We start from the raw sequence: 19,370 nt of genomic DNA, 5'->3' as shown, positions 1-19,370 counted from the left end.
GACACCACAGTCTATTGACATTGACATTCTAAGATTTTGCTGTCTAACAGGGCGTTCACACTGAATTAATTGGAAATGGAAATTATGGTCGCTTTGTTATTGCAAATCACTTTCAATGTGAACACCCTTTAATTGAAACAAGAGCTTTTTTCATGTATATTAGTTGTCTAAATTAAACATAGAGATATGATTTCAAATTAAACATGCAGATATGATTTCAAAGAGTGCTCGAGGCAATAAACTCACCTTGTCACCATTTGCAAACTGACTGTACCAGGACCCAGGCTTTTCCTTTGGCCAGGAGTTCATCTTTACCTATGGGAGATTTTGGACAAATTAAATAGGATTCGTAACTTTAGATCAATCCAGATTTCAGAAGTTGATGTCTTATGAATGTTTAAACATATAAAGGTGAATGACTGCAAGTTCTTACATTCTCCACTGCTTTGCTGGGATACAGGCACGTCTCTCCACCGGCAGTGAAGTTACAGTAAACTCTGAAAGAGTCCCGGGCGCAGCCTTGATTTGGATCAATCCAGTACTCGCCTGAAGAAAAGAATCATAATGATTCCAATGCAAAATGCCTCACCGTTGGACATTGAATGTGTCTATCACGTAATAACCATGATGTCATACCGTCTTTCAGCTCTGGTTGGCTGAGGTGGAGGTCCTGGCAGGTGCGGGCCGGGCTTTCCTGCGTTCCCAGCGGGAAGCGCATGCTCTCGATCTCCTGGCGCAGGGAATTGAGCGAGCCGAAGATCTCCTCCATCCCTTCATTACCGGTCAGGAACTCTGTGCCCGTGGCGTCGGCAGCCTCGGTGTCAGTCTCAGACAGCATCTTACTGGCGTCGATGGAGCGCTTGGACTTCTTGGGGATCTGAATGGGCAGCGGCTGGATGACATCACCAGGGGGACCCTAAAGCAAAAGAAGAATTCAGCTGCATTTCATGGACGCAGGAACTCTGGGATGTGCTGATCTCCCTCAATCTTTGTCTTAAATTATTGTATGTTTTTTTGTATTAAATGATTCTTGTGCAATATCTTGCATTTTATACTGTAGATCACACACTCACCGGTGGTCCTGGTGGTCCTTGTACACCTTTTTCTCCTTTAGCACCAGCTCCACCCTGGACCACAGAGATAAGACATACATCATACTTTACAGTAATAATTGTGTAAGACAGAAATGTGGCAATGTGTAATGATTTATTTTAACACTACCTCACATAATATGGCTCATTGATATAATTCTCAGCCTCATTAACAGACATTTTATGTTAAGTACAAATGTTCAAGGAAGGATTTTACATGGGTTACTCACAGTGGCACCTTTAGCTCCTTTGAAACCCCTCGGACCCTGTGAGAAACATCACATCCATTCAGCTTTAATCAAACAGACCAATGTTTTGAGAGTTTCGATGCTTCAGAGCTCAAGTTGTGTACTCATAGTTCCAAGAATATTTCCAGAAAATTCTGAATTTGGTATGATAAACAGCACTACAAAACTGAGAAATAGTAAAAGGTTTACTCACAGGCATACCAGCAGGACCTGCAGGGCCAAGAGGGCCAGTTCCTCCAGACATACCCTAAAATAAAACATATCAAGAAATGAAAAAAGATGATATTTGATTGTATGAAATAGGGTATGAACTAGGAATGTTTTGCATGCATGTACAAAAAAAGGTTTGGAGTTGGTAAGATGTTTTAATTTTTTTGAAAGAAGTCTCTTACGCTCACTAAGGCTGCATTTATTTGAAGAAAAAAAATACAGTGAGAGAGCAATATTGTGAAATGCCATTACATTTTAAAATAACTGTTTTCTATTTTAACATATTTTAAAGTGTAATTGATCCCTATGATGGCAAAGCTGAAATTTCTCTTCAGAAATCATTCTAAAATGACTGATATGCTGATTATGTGCTCAAGAGACATTTCTTATTATCAGTGTTGAAAACACGTGCTGCTTAATATTTTTGTGGAAACCGTGATACATTTTCTTCAGGATTCTTAGATAGAAATAAAAGCTTAGAATTTTATATGAAACTGAAAACTTTTGTAACATTATAAATGTTTTTACTGTCACTTTTGATTAATTTAATGCATAATTTTCTGAATAAAAGTATTAATTTCTATAAAACAAATTGTACCAACCCCAAACTTTTAAACAGTCGTGTATATTATCCTGTGGTCTGATTTTGATGTGCAGACTTGACCAGACTTCACATACCGTTTCTCCCTTGGGTCCTGATGATCCCTGGGGTCCTGGCATGCCTCTGTCTCCCTTCTCTCCTTGTTCTCCTGGAGGCCCAATCAGACCAAGCATACCTGGATGTCCCTTCTCACCCTTAGCACCAGGGTCACCACGAAGACCAAGTAAACCTGGAGGACCCTGTGAGAGGAGGAGAAAGCATTTTAGTATTGAATATATATGCATATATTACATTAAATTATAATAGTACTTCCCCTCTAAGTGTAACTGTTTCAGGACTCAATACTTATTCAATACTCAATCCATTACTGTATTTTTGATAATGCAGAAGGTCTTACCAAAGGTCCAGAGGGTCCTTTCTGGCCAGCAGCACCTGGGGAACCTTGCTCACCCTGTTTATCAGAACATCATTTTAGTAAATACGATATTACATTTTGTTAAATGAAGATAACTTTTACAGAAATGAAACAATTCTGATTGGATAACTGTCATCTCATACCACTGATCCAGGCAACCCTCTTAGACCTTCAGTTCCTGGTTTTCCTGGTGGACCCTGTGCCCCCACAGGGCCGGTCTTCCCTGGAGGGCCGAGGGCACCTGAATCGCCCTAGGAATAACAGAAAGATTACAGGAGGAAAAGAACTACAGAAAGTCTGTTGTATTCTTTCTCAATTCTATAGTCGTACCTTGCTTCCTTTCTCTCCTTGACGGCCCTCTGGTCCCCTTGTACCTGCAGGACCCTAAAATATGAACATTACCACACAATTAGAGTCCAGAAATATGCCTTTTTATAAGATCCTCTATAATATTTATTGAATATCAAATATGTAAACGTAATATTACAAATGCCTCTCTTCTAGGTCAAGATCAAGGTGCTCTTACTCTCTTTCCTGGAGGTCCAGGAGGTCCGTTCTCACCAGTTGGTCCAGGTGAACCCTAAAGTAAATACAACATGTTGATTAAGACCTCATAAGGGCCAGTATGATGTGCACATCATAAACAGGAAAATGATCACTCACAGCATCTCCTTGTTCTCCGTCCTCTCCTCTGTCACCCTTTGCACCATCTTGGCCCTGTAAGAGAGGTCAGAAAGAAAGTTTTAAAAAAATAATAGTTGGAACACTGAGCAATGATGAATCATATACTATAATAAGACCAGGAACATGTATGAAGAATGTACAAAGGACCTAATTTATGCTGATTTTAAGTATCATGTATTAGTATATAAATGATAATAGCTCTACTCACTCGTGGTCCAACTTCACCGGGCGGGCCAGGATCTCCAGGGAAACCAACAGGACCCTAAAAAATACAAATATCAGCTGCTGAAGAAGAGTCACAGATAGACCTATCTCTTGTTTATCACGTTTAATACATACAGGGTTTCCTTTGGGTCCATCATCTCCAGTGGGTCCCTTTCCACCAGCAGGGCCAGCGGTGCCAGGCTGCCCGGACTCTCCCTTCTCACCACGCTCTCCTCTCGGGCCCTGTCATTGGATAAGCAAACCAATGAAATGTTAGCTGTGTGATTATATCTAATAAATGAATAAATATAAATGTGAGTATTTCTGACAGGCTCAGAGGATGACAAAAATGATCACCATTTTTCCTGGCTCTCCACCAACACCAGGTGGTCCAGATTCACCAGGCTCACCCTGTCAATACAAATAAAATAACGTCAAGTGCCATTCATCAGAACAATCATATAGTTGTCATCCATTCACAAAGCTGAATTCTTTTATACTTGCCTTCTCTCCTAAGGGACCTGGATTACCCAAACCTCCTGGAGGACCTTGAGGACCCTGCAAAACGAACGATATGCATGAAACAAAATAATGCCGTTATACAATATTAACTGACCACAGTATGCCATCAGATTGACCAATCTGAATCAAGTATTACAGAGAGTCAATGCATAGTTATTATAAAACATAATAATGAATGGTTATAATTAGTAATTCATTAGTTATAGTCCAAATTAATTAACTTACGTCAGCACCATTGGGACCAGCTGGACCACGTGGTCCTGGGGGACCAGGAGGACCCTACAATAATACACAACCAGAAAAGATTAGGAAATACATTCATTCTAATCGTGATTCAAAACACTAGAAGATCATATGCTGCATTATACATAACTGCACTTTTTGATTTCCTTAAATCTCTTCAAATCAAAATATTAAGACTCACCAATGGCCCAACATCTCCTGTCTCTCCCTTTTCTCCAGATGTGCCTGGCAAACCCTAATGAACATGAATGAAGTATAAATTATAACTTATAACTAATGCATCCTGTATGTAGAATTGAATTGGTATGAGTGAATGAAACAAGATTTGAATGATATACCTGTAGTCCAATGGGGCCTGGAGGCCCAGGGAATCCTCTTGTCCCTTCATCTCCCTTAGCGCCAAACGGTCCCTGCTGACCTCTCGCACCGGTCTCACCATCGGCACCCTGAGTAGAGATGAGGAGATTTGAAATGGGCTTGATCACACGCACAAGTATGAATGGTACCATGAATTTGTAATCCCATTTGTTTCCATCAAAGTGCAATGCAAGCATTTCTTTAACATGTAATATGTGTGAATATGTATGATTTTCAAGAAATTCCTTCCACACTTACAGCTGCACCAGGCTGTCCAACAGGACCCATTGTCCCAGGTGGACCAGGAGGACCCTGTAAATATGCAAATTGATTATAGATTGATATTATGCTCATCAAAACAAGGATTTGTTGCTTTAAGTGAAAGCTAATTTCCTTACATGTTCTCCTTTGGATCCTTTCCCTCCCTTTTGTCCTGGCTCTCCAACCTCACCCTTTACAAAGAACAATGCAGAATTCATTTTTGACAAGGACATCCATTTGAATGTGATGATTTGAGATCAAGATATGCAGAGGTCACTGACCTTGTCTCCATCCTCTCCAGAAGTACCTGGAGGTCCAGCAGGGCCGGGGAGACCAACTGGGCCTTGGATGCCATCGCGACCAGCTGGACCAATCGGACCTTTCTCTCCCTGTAAAACAGGATGATCTTGTGTGACAGGCCTATAAATAAAACTGTATTAGAGATCTGGTTCAAACTTACAGTAGACACTTACTGGCACTCCTTTTTCTCCAGAAGCTCCAGGGGGTCCCTGAGGTCCAGGTCGTCCAGGCGGGCCGACAGGACCTGCAGTGCCAGCACCTCCTCTCTCCCCAGATGAGCCCTGCATAGAAATTAAAATTGTTGAAATGCCAACATATGATTTCAGAATTCCTCAAAAATGATAAAAAACTATATTTTTCATTGTGACATTTTCATAACAATTAAGCCTTAAGGAATTATCTTAAGCCCACTGTAATGCAAAAAACAAAAATTTAATTGATGTAATGTGGAAAGAATAATTTGCAGAGAATAAGTACAATTGCAAACATATATCATTGTATTTGTCTTTTCATTCAAGCTTATTTAAATAAGCAAATATTATAAGAAATAAAAAAATACAAATATTTTTTACAATGCAATGCAAAACATCTTGTTTCTTAAAATATGCATTATTTTTGTCATGCAAAATATAATTTCTTATTTTTCCTGTTTATTTTGTGTTAAAACATGAGACATACACCTATTCATGAGTCAGTATAGAACCGATCTAATCACAGTCTGTATTCTACTCATGATATGTTGATGATCTGTTTAATATGAGCAACATACAGCAGGTCCAGGTGGTCCAGCAGGGCCTTCATTTCCTTTCAGTCCTCCAGTTCCCTATGGAAATACACAGGTAGAGCTCAGTTATTAGGTATAAAAACATTTTTACAAATTTTACAATCTAAAATTCACTGGTAGGAATGAGCAGGTCTTATTACCGGAGTTCCTGGCAGTCCTCTTTCTCCTGGGAATCCTCTCAGTCCAGGGGGTCCGTCTTTCCCGGGGCCGCCAGATGGACCGGGATCTCCTTTAGTTCCCTCTTTACCAGAGGGCCCAGGAAGGCCTTGCTCACCGGGTGGTCCTGGGGGTCCTGAGTGGCCACGCTCACCCATCTGACCAGTCTCACCAGAGGGACCCTAAACAAGAACTAGATTTGAGTAACGCTTGCGTAGTTCAATACATTTCTCAATTGATTTGAAAGATTTCCAGGTAGAGGCAAAATCCATATTGCCTCTACCTACAAAGAAGAAATATGGAAGCCTCTACCTCTGATGAAATTACAAAACTCACCTGTGGTCCAACCACTCCTGGTGGCCCAGGTGGTCCAACTTTGCCTTGGAAACCCTAGGAATACAATGAAAACGGAAAAATGTATTTTGCTGCACATATAATCTCATCTTGATCTCAGTGAATGTTGTAAGTTAGATGCACAAAAACAAAAGATACGTACAACTTCGCCTCTCTGTCCAGGGTGTCCAGGCAGTCCATCTTTCCCCGGAGGTCCCTTCAAAAACCAATCGACATATCAATAAGAAATAGACAAACCTTAAGTGGCAAGCATCAGATCAAACTAATAAACTGTAACTTACAGGAGGTCCCTTTGGCCCAGGGAATCCATTTGCACCTTGAGGTCCGGTTAATCCCTGAAAAAAAAGAGGAAACATTACTAATAAAATAAAGATGAACCAAAAATCTAGGCTGGTTTTAAAGGGTTTAAATAAATACAATCAAATTTTAAATAAACATACTCTCTCTCCAGGTGGTCCAGAGGGCCCGTCACTGCCTGATCCGCCCTAAAACATCAGAATGAATTGGTTATTTACACATAATCTATAATTGTTGGTAATTACAAGATTTAATTCATTTTTTGAGAATAATAAATGACGTTCATACCTTAGCACCTGGTTTTCCTGTTGATCCACGGGGTCCCCTCTGCCCTCTGGGACCCTAAATTAAAAAATACAAAATAAAATCATTGAGCATTGCTTTACAAGTGAACTGATCTGAAATCATATATCTGCTTGACCGAATCTAACAAAAAGAAGTTTAATCTTCAACATATCAAACCATCTCAAATCAAATGAAAGCAGAATAAGATAAGAGATGAGATGATGAATCTCATCTCAGGTCCTTACGGTAGGCCCTCTTAGTCCTCTTGGTCCAAGTTTTCCGATCAAACCCTGAAAAGAAAAGAATCAATTCAGAAATCTTTCATTCAATTATTTTCTAAAGGAGGAAAGCCTATGTCATACTATTTAAATTAATAATGTAAATAAAGGACTTTTCTCAACTTTGACTTAAATGCAGATGTGGCATTGACATCACTCTGACTAATGCTGCTTGTCTGAAGTTTTAGTCTAATTTAGTCTAAAAATAAAATCTTACTCTTGCGCCCTTCTCGCCATTTGTACCAGGGAATCCTGGGAAACCAAGGGAGCCCTAAAAATACAAGCATTATAATAAAAAAATGCATTAAATTTGATTAAATACTTGGCTGTATATTGCACGATGCGTCAAAAACAATATTATTTTTGTTTACCTTAATTCCTTGTCTTCCAGGATAGCCAGGAAGTCCAGGCACACCAAGTTTACCCTGGATTGGAATAATATAGAATTATTTACCACATCTTTAGACCAGCAATATACCATTATAACAATATATATTACTGTCAGCATCAATAGCAATACAAAAATAGCTAAAATTATATATAACGGAACAAAATCAGCAATCACCTCTCAATTTATTTAATCAACTAACCTTCTCTCCCAACACGCCGAGAGGTCCAATTTCACCAGGGGGTCCGACACGACCCTTTGGCCCCTCAGGACCGTCCTCTCCTCTCGGGCCGGGCACTCCAACCTCTCCCTGTTAGTGCACAACAAATCGTATTGGGCAGTTGAAATGTGTCAATAGAGTCAAGTGCTTCTACTGTCGGCCTGCCAGCTGAAGCAACTCTGGACTGCACCATTTTACATTTGAGCTAAATCACATGCTATTTGATGAGTTTATATCCAATGATGTTTGGTGTAAGACGTACCCTCTCTCCCTTCACACCAAAGTCTCCTTTGATTCCAGGGAATCCATCCTCTCCCTGAAAGTAAGAAAAAGTTATTTACCCCAACCATTGAACCTATACGTTTGGCACAAACAGGTCACAATTACTGAAATGTTTCATTATTATAACGACAATACATTTGACTTATGTTTTTGACCAAAAACACTCACCTTCTCTCCTTTGTGGCCCTTCAGTCCACGGATACCTTGAGTTCCCTGTGAATGTCACAAAATATTCAGTCTGATTTTCAGTTATTCAGTCAGTCAAATATTACTGTGCTGAGTCTTACACAAGAGTGTAGATAGCAATGAGATATTAATAGCTATTTTCCAAAGTCCAATACATAAAAAATGTCTATGTTTCTAAAAATGACACAGACACCAGGTGACTAAATGTTCATTTGAATGATTAGTCTAAATAATATTTACACAGATTTAATTTTCAATGAAAAATGATCATAACAAAACAACAAAAGCTACCTGCATTGAAAAAAAAGAAGAATATATTTTACCTTGATTCCCCGAGGGCCAGGATAGCCAATAGACCCCTGAGGACCATTAGGACCCTAACAATATATGAACAAGGAAAATAAACATCAAAATATGAACACACTGGAATTTGTGGGAACATGTGCATGTCTGTATATCCTATATGTATGAAGTAATGAGACAGTTTAATATATTATCTCTGTACTGAAGGCGAATGTCATTGCTGATTACACCCAGTGAAAAGTTCACAAATACAAAAAAGTATACAAATAGTTGAGGCACAAATGACCTTTAATTTATGAAGGTAAATATAGAATATACTTAGTATTATGATATGGCCTCACCTGATTTCCTTTGGTTCCACCAGGGCCTTCCTTTCCGGGATGACCCTGTGGGACAAACACGTACGGCACATTCATCATGTGAAATTCACATAAACTGAAAGTCATTAACATACCAAAGAGCAAAATAAAATCATATCTAGCACTCACGGGAGGACCGTCAGCTCCGGGCATTCCTGGTAGACCTGGCTTTCCTGTGGGTCCCTGTTAGAAGACAAAACAAAATAGCAGTATAATTACATTTAATTCCTTTAAACATAATTGATGATACCAGCATGAGACTGGACGTGTAAGTATGTTGTATCTTTTTATCAAATGCAGACATCAACGTGGTAAAGCGCACATTCTGTAAAGCACATTCTTTGATTATTAAAAATGATTGATTTGTGTTCTTCAATCATAAAAAAACACTCACTTTCTCTCCTGGCGGTCCATTAGCACCTTGTGGCCCTGACGTTCCCTGTTGCACAGAAAAGCATTAATATTAAATACTATTCAATATGATTTTGTACATTAGTCATTAAATTTGTCATAAAGTTCATCACTCACCTGTGTTCCTGGAGCCCCCTGCTGTCCTGGAGGACCAGGCTCTCCTTGGGGTCCCTTAAAAGAGGGAAGAGGACAATTAGAATGAGGACAGATATTTAATGTTGATTACATTTTATGAATGTTTAGCCTATTACATACATATGCCAATTATTGCATCATTTTAAACCGTTAAAAAAATGCCATCTAGAGTAATGTCAGAGAACTCTGACCATTTACTGACCAAGTTTCCTTTTGGACCATGTGGACCATCATTTCCGCGGACACCCTGGCAAAGAAATAATATGGAGAAATGAAAGAAAGATCTATCTGGATATCCATGTACAAATATTTATTTTTCAAATCTTCAATTTTATGATGGTTTGCTGAAGTTGCTGTACAACCGTAGCAATTATAATATTGACTCAAAAGACTTTTTTACACTTTTACACTCAGAAGTTTTAACATTTTACTAGTATTTGTAGCTTCGGATGAATACTCACAGGAGGACCAGGAAGTCCAGAAGGCCCTTTAGGCCCCAGCAAACCACGGGGCCCCTACAAAATAAGAAAAAGGTTCAACAAAGAACACACAATGAAATCCAAGTAAAACACAGATCCTTATGGATATTAAACTGGAGAGCAAATCCATATTATACAGGCCAATACTATCATATACACTGTCATATATGTGTACAGTGTCTGAGAAACATAAACACCCACCGGTTCGCCGGGAAGACCTCTGGGTCCGACGTCTCCATCATCTCCCTGACAATAGTCAAGATGAAATAGGACAATTAAAAAAATCAAAACTCATTTTTTATGCTTTACGAAGATGATGATGATAGATATAAAACAAATATAATCAACAAATATCAAGAGAATATTTAGACAACATATAATAATATTCACGATTGTTAATTTACTGTAACAGCAGAGGTTAAAAAAAAAAAACTCTACAGAATTACCCTCTCTCCGTCCTCTCCAGTCGGTCCTGGGGGTCCCATTCCTCCAGTCTGACCCTGTAGAAAACATTAAACATTTTAATATTAAATGTTTAATTTAATATTATACATCCAATTAATAGCAATTATTAATAGCTAATTAATAGCATTTAGTTTGCTATTATACATCCAATAGCTACATAACAAATTTGCCGAAGCCTTGAAACAGGGCTTATAATTAACATTAATAATGAAGTTCATGAATTTCAATGAATTTAAGTCCTTACCCGATAACCCTTGTCTCCAGGCAAACCAGGAAGGCCATCAAAGCCACGGTCACCCTAATGTAGAAAAACACGCACATATAAAAACAGCTTGTCCAAAATATTCAGTCAAGGTCAACATGATTACATTTCAGAGTTGGAAGACATGTACAGCTGAAACTAAACACATAACACAATGAATCACACACAGAACACAACTTAAACAAAAATGGCTAAAATATCCAACCTTAATTCCAGACTCTCCTGGCATTCCTCTGGCTCCATCAGCACCAGCACGACCCTGCAGGACACATCATATATATAAACAAACCGGTGCTAACATGGTGTTATGAAGCTCTGGGTAGTTGCCAGGGCATTACTATGTGGTTTCTAAGGTGTTCTGGGTTGTTGCTAGGTGATTACTTAATGCCTTGAGTAAAAAAAAAAAAACACTGATAAGTTATTATGATGTTCTGATCTTTAGATATGGCCTGTGTCGATGTAAATCTATGGGTTTGTTTTTTAATTAGTCTGGAACACTGTATTGGACTCACCCTCCGTCCAGCTTTACCAGGAGGACCAGATAATCCTTGTTGACCTCTGGGACCCTGCAAAAACACAATAAGGATGCATGATAAAGGCTATTCTCTTTAGTTTTTATGCAAGATATTTGAACATTCATCCGGTCAGAGCATATCAGGATGGCTCAATGTCTGGCAAATGTTCTTCGAGACAAGACGAACAATTATAATAACACAGAAACACAAATGCAGAACCCCTTACCTGAGGACCAGGGTCCCCACCCTCTCCCTTTAAGCCAGGACTTCCAGGTGTTCCCTATTTAAGAACCAGATAACAATATCACACTGATTAACACTGATAACGCATTTGGCAGAGAACATATAAAACTGTAACAGACATTATATATATATTTAATTTATTTATTTTTGCTTAGTTCTTTTACCAAAGGTCCAGGACGGCCGGTGAAACCCATTGGCCCAGGTGGACCTTTCAGAGCCATCTAGACAGAAGAAAACTCCATTAATTACAAATGAAGATGTATAAAGTTAGACCTCAATGTGAAAAAGCAATAAATAAATGTTAAATTAATATTATATGACAGTTTTGACTAACCCGAGCCTGAGACAGTATGGCTTGAGCTTGCGCCTCCTGTGCTGAGGCAACAGGCCCTTTTTCACCACCACTCTGTCCAAAGCGGAACTGCAAAAACAGAAAAGAGGTTTGCAAATCAAGAGGCAACTTGGACTATCTTGTGTGTGGGAGCTCAGGGGGAGCTGGGTAGGAATAAAGTCACATTTGACATCCTTGACAGTAATGGTATAATGGTGACATCTAGTGGTGAGATGACTTTATGAACACTGAGAATAAGAAAGAGGAAAGAAGACTTACAGGAAGCATGACAGAAGTTCCAGGAGGTCCTGGGACACCGTCCGCTCCAGGTAGACCAGCCTTACCAGTAGGACCCTACAGAAACAACCGCTTTGATTAATTAAAATGCTTTCAATTATAACTACATACTCTTGACGTGAACTTGAAAAAACGTAGGGAAACAATGAGCACCACAATGTATGTATAATGTTTCAAATTAGCATAATCAAAAATCTAAAGCGTAATTTTTGTAAACACACAAAAAAAAATGTCTACTCACCCTCTCACCAGGATCACCAACAGAACCAGGGGGTCCTTGAGGGCCAGCGGGGCCAGGGAGACCCTAATACAGAGAGAAAATTGCATAAATGAGAGTTTATAAACTACACTTGTGAAACATAATTTTTAACATAACATTTTAATAGCATTTATTAACAAGTAACTTCTGCTAACTCGCACTGGGTCTGCCCCAAGCTTGGGATGGGCCCCGTGTAGTAAATACTAGGGTGAATTCAGGTTGAGTGGGACACTTTAATGCCATTGAAATGACTGAGGAAAAAAGTCCAAATCAACCTGATATTCACCCTATATGAGGAGGAGGAAAAATAAACTGCAATGCACAATATGGAGACCTAGGAAAGGAAGTTCTACAATTCAGTTTAAAAAAGGAATAGGAATGGTAATTGATAATAAATTCACTCAAAACAATAAAAGTGAACATACTGCTGGTCCTTCTGGTCCAGGTGGCCCTTCAATCAGCATGCCCTGTGAGAGTGAGAGTGGTAAAATTAAGAAATGAAAGACAGAAATATATTTAGAAAAGACGTAAACATGCAATACATCAAAATGTTATTCTGTAGCACCCTCTGGTGGTCTGGGTGAATTGCATGTCTTAACAGGTTTAGTAGTTGTATTTACAATTTCCAAATGTTAACCTTTATCATAATGGTTTTGGCTAATGACTATGGAATGATGATGCTTACAGGTTCAAGGACAGCAGGCTCTCCCTTCTCTCCCTTCAGGGCTCGCACGGAGGCCTGAGGAAAACAGATATGTAACCCAAAACAGAGCCCAGTCAATATACAAAAAGAACAAACCAATCGTCCAAGATGTTCAGGTAGTAGCTGAGCATTGTACACCCACCTACATTATAACCCTTGAGTGGTTATGAATGTGACTCATAACTTCCCGTAAACCACTGAAACTCCTTGATACGCCTTGACGGACAATTTATTTTATAATGAAGTCAAGTAAATACTTAGCTGACAAAGCATGCTTATAATGCCGGTAATCTGCTGTTGTGAGGCCATCCATCTAAATGCTGCACATTAGAGACTGAAGTAACCACTACACATTTTTATTTTTGTATTTGCAGATAAGGATCTACAAGTCTACAGCACGTTAATACATACTGAAAAACTTTGGCGCTGAAGCTCAAACAGTCGGGCGCCTTCCAAGAAGATTTACTGTTCAATGCTGATCGAGATTAAGGCTGGTCTCGGATCAGCATTAGAGCAGCTGAGTTAACCAATATTGATAGAGCTATACTGAACTAAGCACTCTATGCAGACTTGCAGAGGAATCTTGAGCAAAGGAGGCAGTGTTCAAGACTTGAAGTCTTGTTAAAAACAAGGTTTGCTGACAGGGGAACTATTTCCTGTTGATGACATAACTTGCTAACCCATTACTCTCTAAGCAAACTTGATTTAGTCTTAGGTAAAAAGATACTGCAAATTAGTCAACTCTTTTGGAAATTGAAGTTCTCTTCCAAAACCTAGTGTGCTGCCTTGCTGTGTACTGCCTACCAATGTTATTATTGTTAAAGGGGTAGCTCACCAAAAAATGACAATTTCTGTCATCATTTACTCAACCTTATTTTGTTACAAACCTGTATAATTTCTCTTCTGTTGAACTAAAAATAATTTTGGGTACCAGACATTTGACAGTAGCCATTGACTTTCACAGTATTTTTTTCCTACTATGGAAGTCAATGGCTACTGTCAAATGTCTGTTACTGACATTCTTCAAAATATCTTCTTTTTATTCAAACAGAAGGAAGAAAATCTTACAGGTTTGGAACAACATAAGGGTGAGTAAATGATGACCGAATTTACATTTTTGTGTGAACTAACCCTTTAACTAAAATAAAAATCATTCCTGTTAATTGAAATAAAAAATATTAAATGAAAAACTTAAACTTAAACTAAAAAATCTGAAAACTTGTCACGGCAGATAACTGAAACAACAGAAATATAATTTTAAAAAAAGACAGAAGTTACAAAATTACTAAAAACAAACTAAATATGAAATATGTGTATATTATAAAATGTATATATAATAAAAACTAATTCAAAATATTAATAAATACTATAATAGTATATAAACAACACTAAGATAACACTACCTACATAACCCAATAAACTGATAAAGCGCTCGTCATGTTAAGATTTTAACTCACAATTGACAGTTTGACTAACATGTTGCTAAGCAAACAATGTGATACTTTAATTAATAATCATAATACATAATTCACATAAATATTGTCAATATTACTTAGATTATTCATTAAGATATTTAATTAGATTATTACAAACTAATTTTATCATTATCAGTATTTAATCAAATGTACAAATATTTAAAAATCCATATTTCTTAATATCTCAAAACATTTGCCAGCTTAGATGTCCCAAAGAAAAGATTCTTTAAAAAAAATACAAAAAATACAAGATACAATTTCTGCCAAGGCATAGGTTTTGGAACAGATCTTAAGTCCTAGACCCAGGGCTGGTTGCATAAAACACCTAGTCTTAAAGGTTAGTCATCTCAGTTTTTTTCTTCACAACTGGTCCTCACTTTTTAAAGTCAGTTGCATAAAATGGTCAAACTAGTTTTTAAGACACAGTCTTAATATAGTGACTAAGTTTATGCAACTGGCCACAGAACTTAAACCAGCACCAGTGCTTAGCTGGTCTTAACAACTGTCTGCTTCTGCTTGATGCCTCTGCAAGACTTAAAGCCATAGCAAATTCAATTTAAGCTTTTATCAAAGCTTTAAAGGGAATTTGCAGGAAAGCACAAGATAACTTACACCTCCCTCATCTGTCACAGCGGACAGGGCAGGGCCTAGGGTATCTTCCGTCTTGCTTTCGGAGATGGGCTCACTGTAGTCTTTGTAGGAATAGTCATACTCCTTCATTCCAAAGTCGCTTGTTATGTACTCCTCAGCGAAGGGCTCGTCTGGCGTTTGAGACACCCCTTCACCACCTATCTTGGTCGTATCTATTTCCTCCACAGCGACAGTCTCGTCCACCTGGGCCGTACCATTGGGAGCAGAGGTAGGGGTGGGGTGGATGGTTTGGAGGATGGAAGATTATATGGTGTGATGGGGTAGGAATGGAGAGAAGATAGGAAAGTAGAGAGGAAAAATGGGAATGAGAGGGCAAAGAATAATCAGAATAATAGATCTTACCTGTCAAACAGATCATGAGAGAGGAACACAGATATGGGCACAGGTTCTCACACACACACACACACACACACACACACACACACACACACACACACACACACACACACACACACACACACACACACACTCATAGCACAGAAATTGATCTCACCAAAACTTCTTCATGTCTAATTTAACAAAAAAAATTGGTCTCTTTTACCGCTTTATTGTTCAGTCTAAAGGCCCGTTCACACCAAAAACAATACCTATAAAGATAACTAATTCACACCAACAGACGATAACAATCCTTTTATTAAAATCACGCACTGACACTTTAAATGCTCAAGCTATTTGAAGTCGGATGGATTCTGATTGGCTATGTTGTTGATTGACAATGTTTTTATCATTCATCACCTGGAAAAAATCATTCTAAAAGTGATTCCAAAGGTATCGTTTCTCTTTGTCGTTATCATTTTAGCTGTGATGTGGATTTCCCTATTGTTGTTTGAATGATTATTAAAACCTTATTGTTGTGGTGATCCATCTTGATGTGAATGGGCCTTTTGAAAGAACTTGTCCATTTCTTCTCCAACATCATGACTTTGACTAAGCAAAATGTGAGACCATAATTTTGAGCGTTGTGCCTCAATATGAAATTAAAGTCTTTTTTTGAGGTGTATTTGTCCAATATTGTTGTTTTCAAACTAATCTATTGATTTACTGACTACAGAATCACTCAGGCCTATGGAAACACACTTACTTTGAGGCAAAAACTAAAGCACTACTTCCTACTAGTCTCTTACCATTATTTTGTTGACTATTTCATTTAACTTTCTGGCCATGTAGATTGTCCATTCCCAAACTATTACTAAACAACTTAAATACAAACCTGACCAAAAAGTCCCACTCTAGACGAAAAAGTATTTAGTTAGGTCTAACTAACCCACTAATTCATTGTTCGCTCACAAAAAAAAGGCTGTATATAAAGTCAATCAGTTTCTCTGACCTTACTGATTAATAGTGACTGACTCCCAAACATATCTCACTCTTAAAAGAAGCTGTCCAGCAACGAATGCATGGTATTCATTCCATATTTGCACCGTTTCTTTTGTGATCTCTGTTTCTCAAGATTTTCCTTCTTATGTCAAGATGATGTCACATCTGGCTTTGATATAAGAACAAGGATAAAATCTTAAAGCAAGTGAAATAAGAATCACAAAAGAATATTTGATAAAATGGATGCTATGCATTCATTTTGCGGTTAAGTACAGCACTTATCATGGCACACGTGGCTGCAGAATTGTTAATTTGTTAAGGTAAAATAAACACAGGCTGGTCTCACCTCCAGTGTAATGATTTAAAGCAATTGAGAGACTCTGATAGAGATTGTTGACTGCTCCATGTCTCTCAGCTATCTATGGGTGTGGGTTACCTGGTTAATGGTTTCTTCATATCCATTCGGATCACTTTCTGGCTGTGGGGACGCCTCTTCTTCTACTGTGTAATAATAATCGGTCTCTGTGGGGGTGTGGTCAGCCTCTGAGTAAGCAGGATCTACGTCCTGATTGGAGGAGGCCAAGAGGTGGGTGGGGTCGGGGTGGAGGTAAGCAGATTTGAAGGAGAGAGATTGATTAGTATAAAAACAAGCTCAGGTCTGATGAACTTGTTACATGCAGAAAGAAGAGATCAATGTGCCTTTGCTGATAGAAGACGACACGTCTTCTGGCAAAAAGCCATTGTTCTCGTGTCATAGTCAAATCAGAATCGGAAACTTTTTGCAGCTGGAATCAAAAATCTTGGAATAAACCTTTGCGTCGTGAAAGACTTATTTTAATCAACAAGATTTGCTGTCCCAGACAGATTTTCCTTTTAACCTAATTTGCTTTATAAAGCCACATTGCCATGTCAAGCAAAAAATATATAGTCAAGTTGGGTCAGAACTTGACTTTACAGGTGTGACGTTAGTGGCAATGGTCACTGTGGACCATTGAAACACAACAGACACCATCAATAAACAACTTTTGGGCATTTGTCCTCAATTTCATGGGACAGATCTTCAACAAAGACAGAAAGAATTGATAATCATGGAGTGCAGCATCACAGAGTCAATATTTTGAGTAGTATATTTTTTGTGAAACTGCTTCTCTCATATTTCATTCACAGGACAGCATTTAATAAACAACACATAAAGGAGAAACAGGCTGAAATCAGAAAGTGAGATGGAGAAAGAGACTCGTTGTGTCATGTGTAACATTGAGCTCTACCAATGACTCATTAAACTGTGGGATCTTATGACTATGTTTCTCAACTGATCACATGCTCTAATCGGCATTACCTGGTAAACTACTTTCTACAAACTAACCAGTTAGACAGTGTAGATTTGGAGTGACAGGAAATAAAATGGAAGAGAAACAAAAGACTGTACAAATAGCCATGCGGTGATGACACAGTCTATACCGCTTATCATATCCTTCTAATGATCACTCGGATCATTTGATATATGAAAGGGTGGAGGAGATCCAGCGAGTCTGTATGTCTCCAACCTCGCAGCTGGTCAATGTCATGATACCTTTATGGTTGTACACACTGTTTTCTGAATTTTGATTAACATGATGGAAAGTATAATGGAAAAATCAATTGAAGATCAATTTTTTTAAATTCTGTTTTAACATTAATCCTGAAAAGTATGCAAAACCTGAAAGGTACGATGTAGGATCGTATTCAAAAAGCACCTCAGAGTATGTGTTGTATCTGTTATCTTTCAACATTTTCAATGAAGACAAATCCCAGATCAACCTTTACTCTGAGATAAGAATACAGTCCTGAACCAAGATGACGAGGTTGGAAATACAGCTCTGGACGGCCAACACGGGCTCTTGATTTTGTACCTGTTGATAACCATTGGTGGGTTTCTTCTTGGGGATTTCTGGAGAAGAGATGGTCGTGCCACGCACAGCAGCCTTGTCGAAGGGTGGGAAATTTTTGGACTTTGATTTGACGTTATTGACATCCAAGACCTTAGGTTTTGAAGGGAGAGGCAAAGGCGCAGGGGTGGGTTTGAAAACAACAGGTTTTTGAGTGACGGCTGCTACTTTGGCAGTTTTAGTGACTTTGGTCTGAACCTTCTCTACCACAGTTTTGGTTGGTTTAGACTTCACGGGTGGTGCATTGGCTTTTGTTTTGTCTGTCTTGTCTTTGGTTGGTTGTGGTTTGGCGGGCGGTTTAGTTTTTCCCAATTTCGTTGCAGTTGTCTCTGACTCCTTGGTTATTGTTACTTTGGTCACTGCTGCCTTTTCAGCCTTCACTGTTTTTGCACCATTGCCATTAGTTTTAGCTTCTCCGTTTGCTTTTTTCTCCACAGCTGCCTTCCCATTGCCATTGTTATTGACTTTACCATTGCTGCCAGCCTTAGCCTTACCATTTGCATCTTTCCCATTCCCATTGCTTTTGCCGTTGCCATTACCATTTACTTTAGCCTGACCGTTATTTTTTTTCTCCTCAACCGCCTTTCCATTGTCATTAGCCTTTTTTTTGTTGTCATTCTTTGGGGCCGGAGTTGCTTTTGGTTTGGCTGCTAGTTTAGAAGCCAAAGTAGGTTTTATCTTTGAAATCAATAATTGCGCTGCAGTAGGTTTGCTCTTTCCAGTTTTGACTGATGGAGTTGGTTTGGCTTTAGCTGGTTTAGCTGGAGCAGGTTTTTCTGATTTTGCACCAGCAGCGGCTTTGGCTGGGGCATTTTTTTGCTTATCGGCTTTGCCGTTGTTCGCCTTGCCCTCCTATTTGATAAATAACGTT

The 19,370-nt window shown here is 38.7% G+C and overlaps 1 protein-coding gene across 7 annotated transcripts in view; it reads right to left on the bottom strand.

The window, feature by feature from the left end:
- col11a2 (collagen, type XI, alpha 2) overlaps positions 1-19,370 on the bottom strand; it is a 34,781-nt gene that overhangs the window by 2,605 nt on the left and 12,806 nt on the right. For 2 of the 7 annotated variants that reach the window (XM_056268312.1, XM_056268313.1), the window contains 57 exons: positions 17,008-17,136; positions 15,216-15,437; positions 13,111-13,164; positions 12,851-12,892; positions 12,408-12,470; positions 12,149-12,223; positions 11,873-11,959; positions 11,703-11,759; positions 11,522-11,575; positions 11,293-11,346; positions 10,986-11,039; positions 10,763-10,816; positions 10,500-10,553; positions 10,255-10,299; positions 10,036-10,089; positions 9,777-9,821; positions 9,557-9,610; positions 9,423-9,467; positions 9,158-9,211; positions 9,011-9,055; positions 8,690-8,743; positions 8,349-8,393; positions 8,161-8,214; positions 7,881-7,988; positions 7,662-7,715; positions 7,508-7,561; positions 7,258-7,302; positions 7,016-7,069; positions 6,871-6,915; positions 6,712-6,765; positions 6,573-6,626; positions 6,413-6,466; positions 6,061-6,258; positions 5,906-5,959; positions 5,310-5,417; positions 5,118-5,225; positions 4,974-5,027; positions 4,834-4,887; positions 4,557-4,664; positions 4,400-4,453; positions 4,201-4,254; positions 3,958-4,011; positions 3,811-3,864; positions 3,589-3,696; positions 3,458-3,511; positions 3,229-3,282; positions 3,092-3,145; positions 2,896-2,949; positions 2,709-2,816; positions 2,548-2,601; positions 2,228-2,389; positions 1,533-1,586; positions 1,322-1,357; positions 1,074-1,127; positions 637-916; positions 434-546; positions 247-315 (listed from right to left, as the gene is read on the bottom strand). In XM_056268312.1, coding sequence (XP_056124287.1) covers positions 247-315; positions 434-546; positions 637-916; positions 1,074-1,127; positions 1,322-1,357; positions 1,533-1,586; positions 2,228-2,389; positions 2,548-2,601; positions 2,709-2,816; positions 2,896-2,949; positions 3,092-3,145; positions 3,229-3,282; positions 3,458-3,511; positions 3,589-3,696; positions 3,811-3,864; positions 3,958-4,011; positions 4,201-4,254; positions 4,400-4,453; positions 4,557-4,664; positions 4,834-4,887; positions 4,974-5,027; positions 5,118-5,225; positions 5,310-5,417; positions 5,906-5,959; positions 6,061-6,258; positions 6,413-6,466; positions 6,573-6,626; positions 6,712-6,765; positions 6,871-6,915; positions 7,016-7,069; positions 7,258-7,302; positions 7,508-7,561; positions 7,662-7,715; positions 7,881-7,988; positions 8,161-8,214; positions 8,349-8,393; positions 8,690-8,743; positions 9,011-9,055; positions 9,158-9,211; positions 9,423-9,467; positions 9,557-9,610; positions 9,777-9,821; positions 10,036-10,089; positions 10,255-10,299; positions 10,500-10,553; positions 10,763-10,816; positions 10,986-11,039; positions 11,293-11,346; positions 11,522-11,575; positions 11,703-11,759; positions 11,873-11,959; positions 12,149-12,223; positions 12,408-12,470; positions 12,851-12,892; positions 13,111-13,164; positions 15,216-15,437; positions 17,008-17,136 — 4,170 coding nt within the window. Of the gene's footprint in view, positions 1-246; positions 316-433; positions 547-636; positions 917-1,073; positions 1,128-1,321; positions 1,358-1,532; positions 1,587-2,227; positions 2,390-2,547; positions 2,602-2,708; positions 2,817-2,895; positions 2,950-3,091; positions 3,146-3,228; positions 3,283-3,457; positions 3,512-3,588; positions 3,697-3,810; positions 3,865-3,957; positions 4,012-4,200; positions 4,255-4,399; positions 4,454-4,556; positions 4,665-4,833; positions 4,888-4,973; positions 5,028-5,117; positions 5,226-5,309; positions 5,418-5,905; positions 5,960-6,060; positions 6,259-6,412; positions 6,467-6,572; positions 6,627-6,711; positions 6,766-6,870; positions 6,916-7,015; positions 7,070-7,257; positions 7,303-7,507; positions 7,562-7,661; positions 7,716-7,880; positions 7,989-8,160; positions 8,215-8,348; positions 8,394-8,689; positions 8,744-9,010; positions 9,056-9,157; positions 9,212-9,422; positions 9,468-9,556; positions 9,611-9,776; positions 9,822-10,035; positions 10,090-10,254; positions 10,300-10,499; positions 10,554-10,762; positions 10,817-10,985; positions 11,040-11,292; positions 11,347-11,521; positions 11,576-11,702; positions 11,760-11,872; positions 11,960-12,148; positions 12,224-12,407; positions 12,471-12,850; positions 12,893-13,110; positions 13,165-15,215; positions 15,438-17,007; positions 17,137-18,463; positions 19,352-19,370 lie in introns of all 7 variants that reach the window. The other 5 variants (XM_056268309.1, XM_056268310.1, XM_056268311.1 and 2 more) reach the window with 5 other exon arrangements.

The sequence above is a fragment of the Rhinichthys klamathensis genome, unplaced genomic scaffold, assembly GCF_029890125.1.
Source record: "Rhinichthys klamathensis goyatoka isolate OS25496 unplaced genomic scaffold, OSU_Roscu_1.1 h1tg000271l_1, whole genome shotgun sequence".
Classification (NCBI taxonomy): domain Eukaryota; kingdom Metazoa; phylum Chordata; class Actinopteri; order Cypriniformes; family Leuciscidae; genus Rhinichthys; species Rhinichthys klamathensis.
Note: the sequence above shows the minus strand (reverse complement) of the source record. Positions and strands in the feature narration are given on the sequence as shown.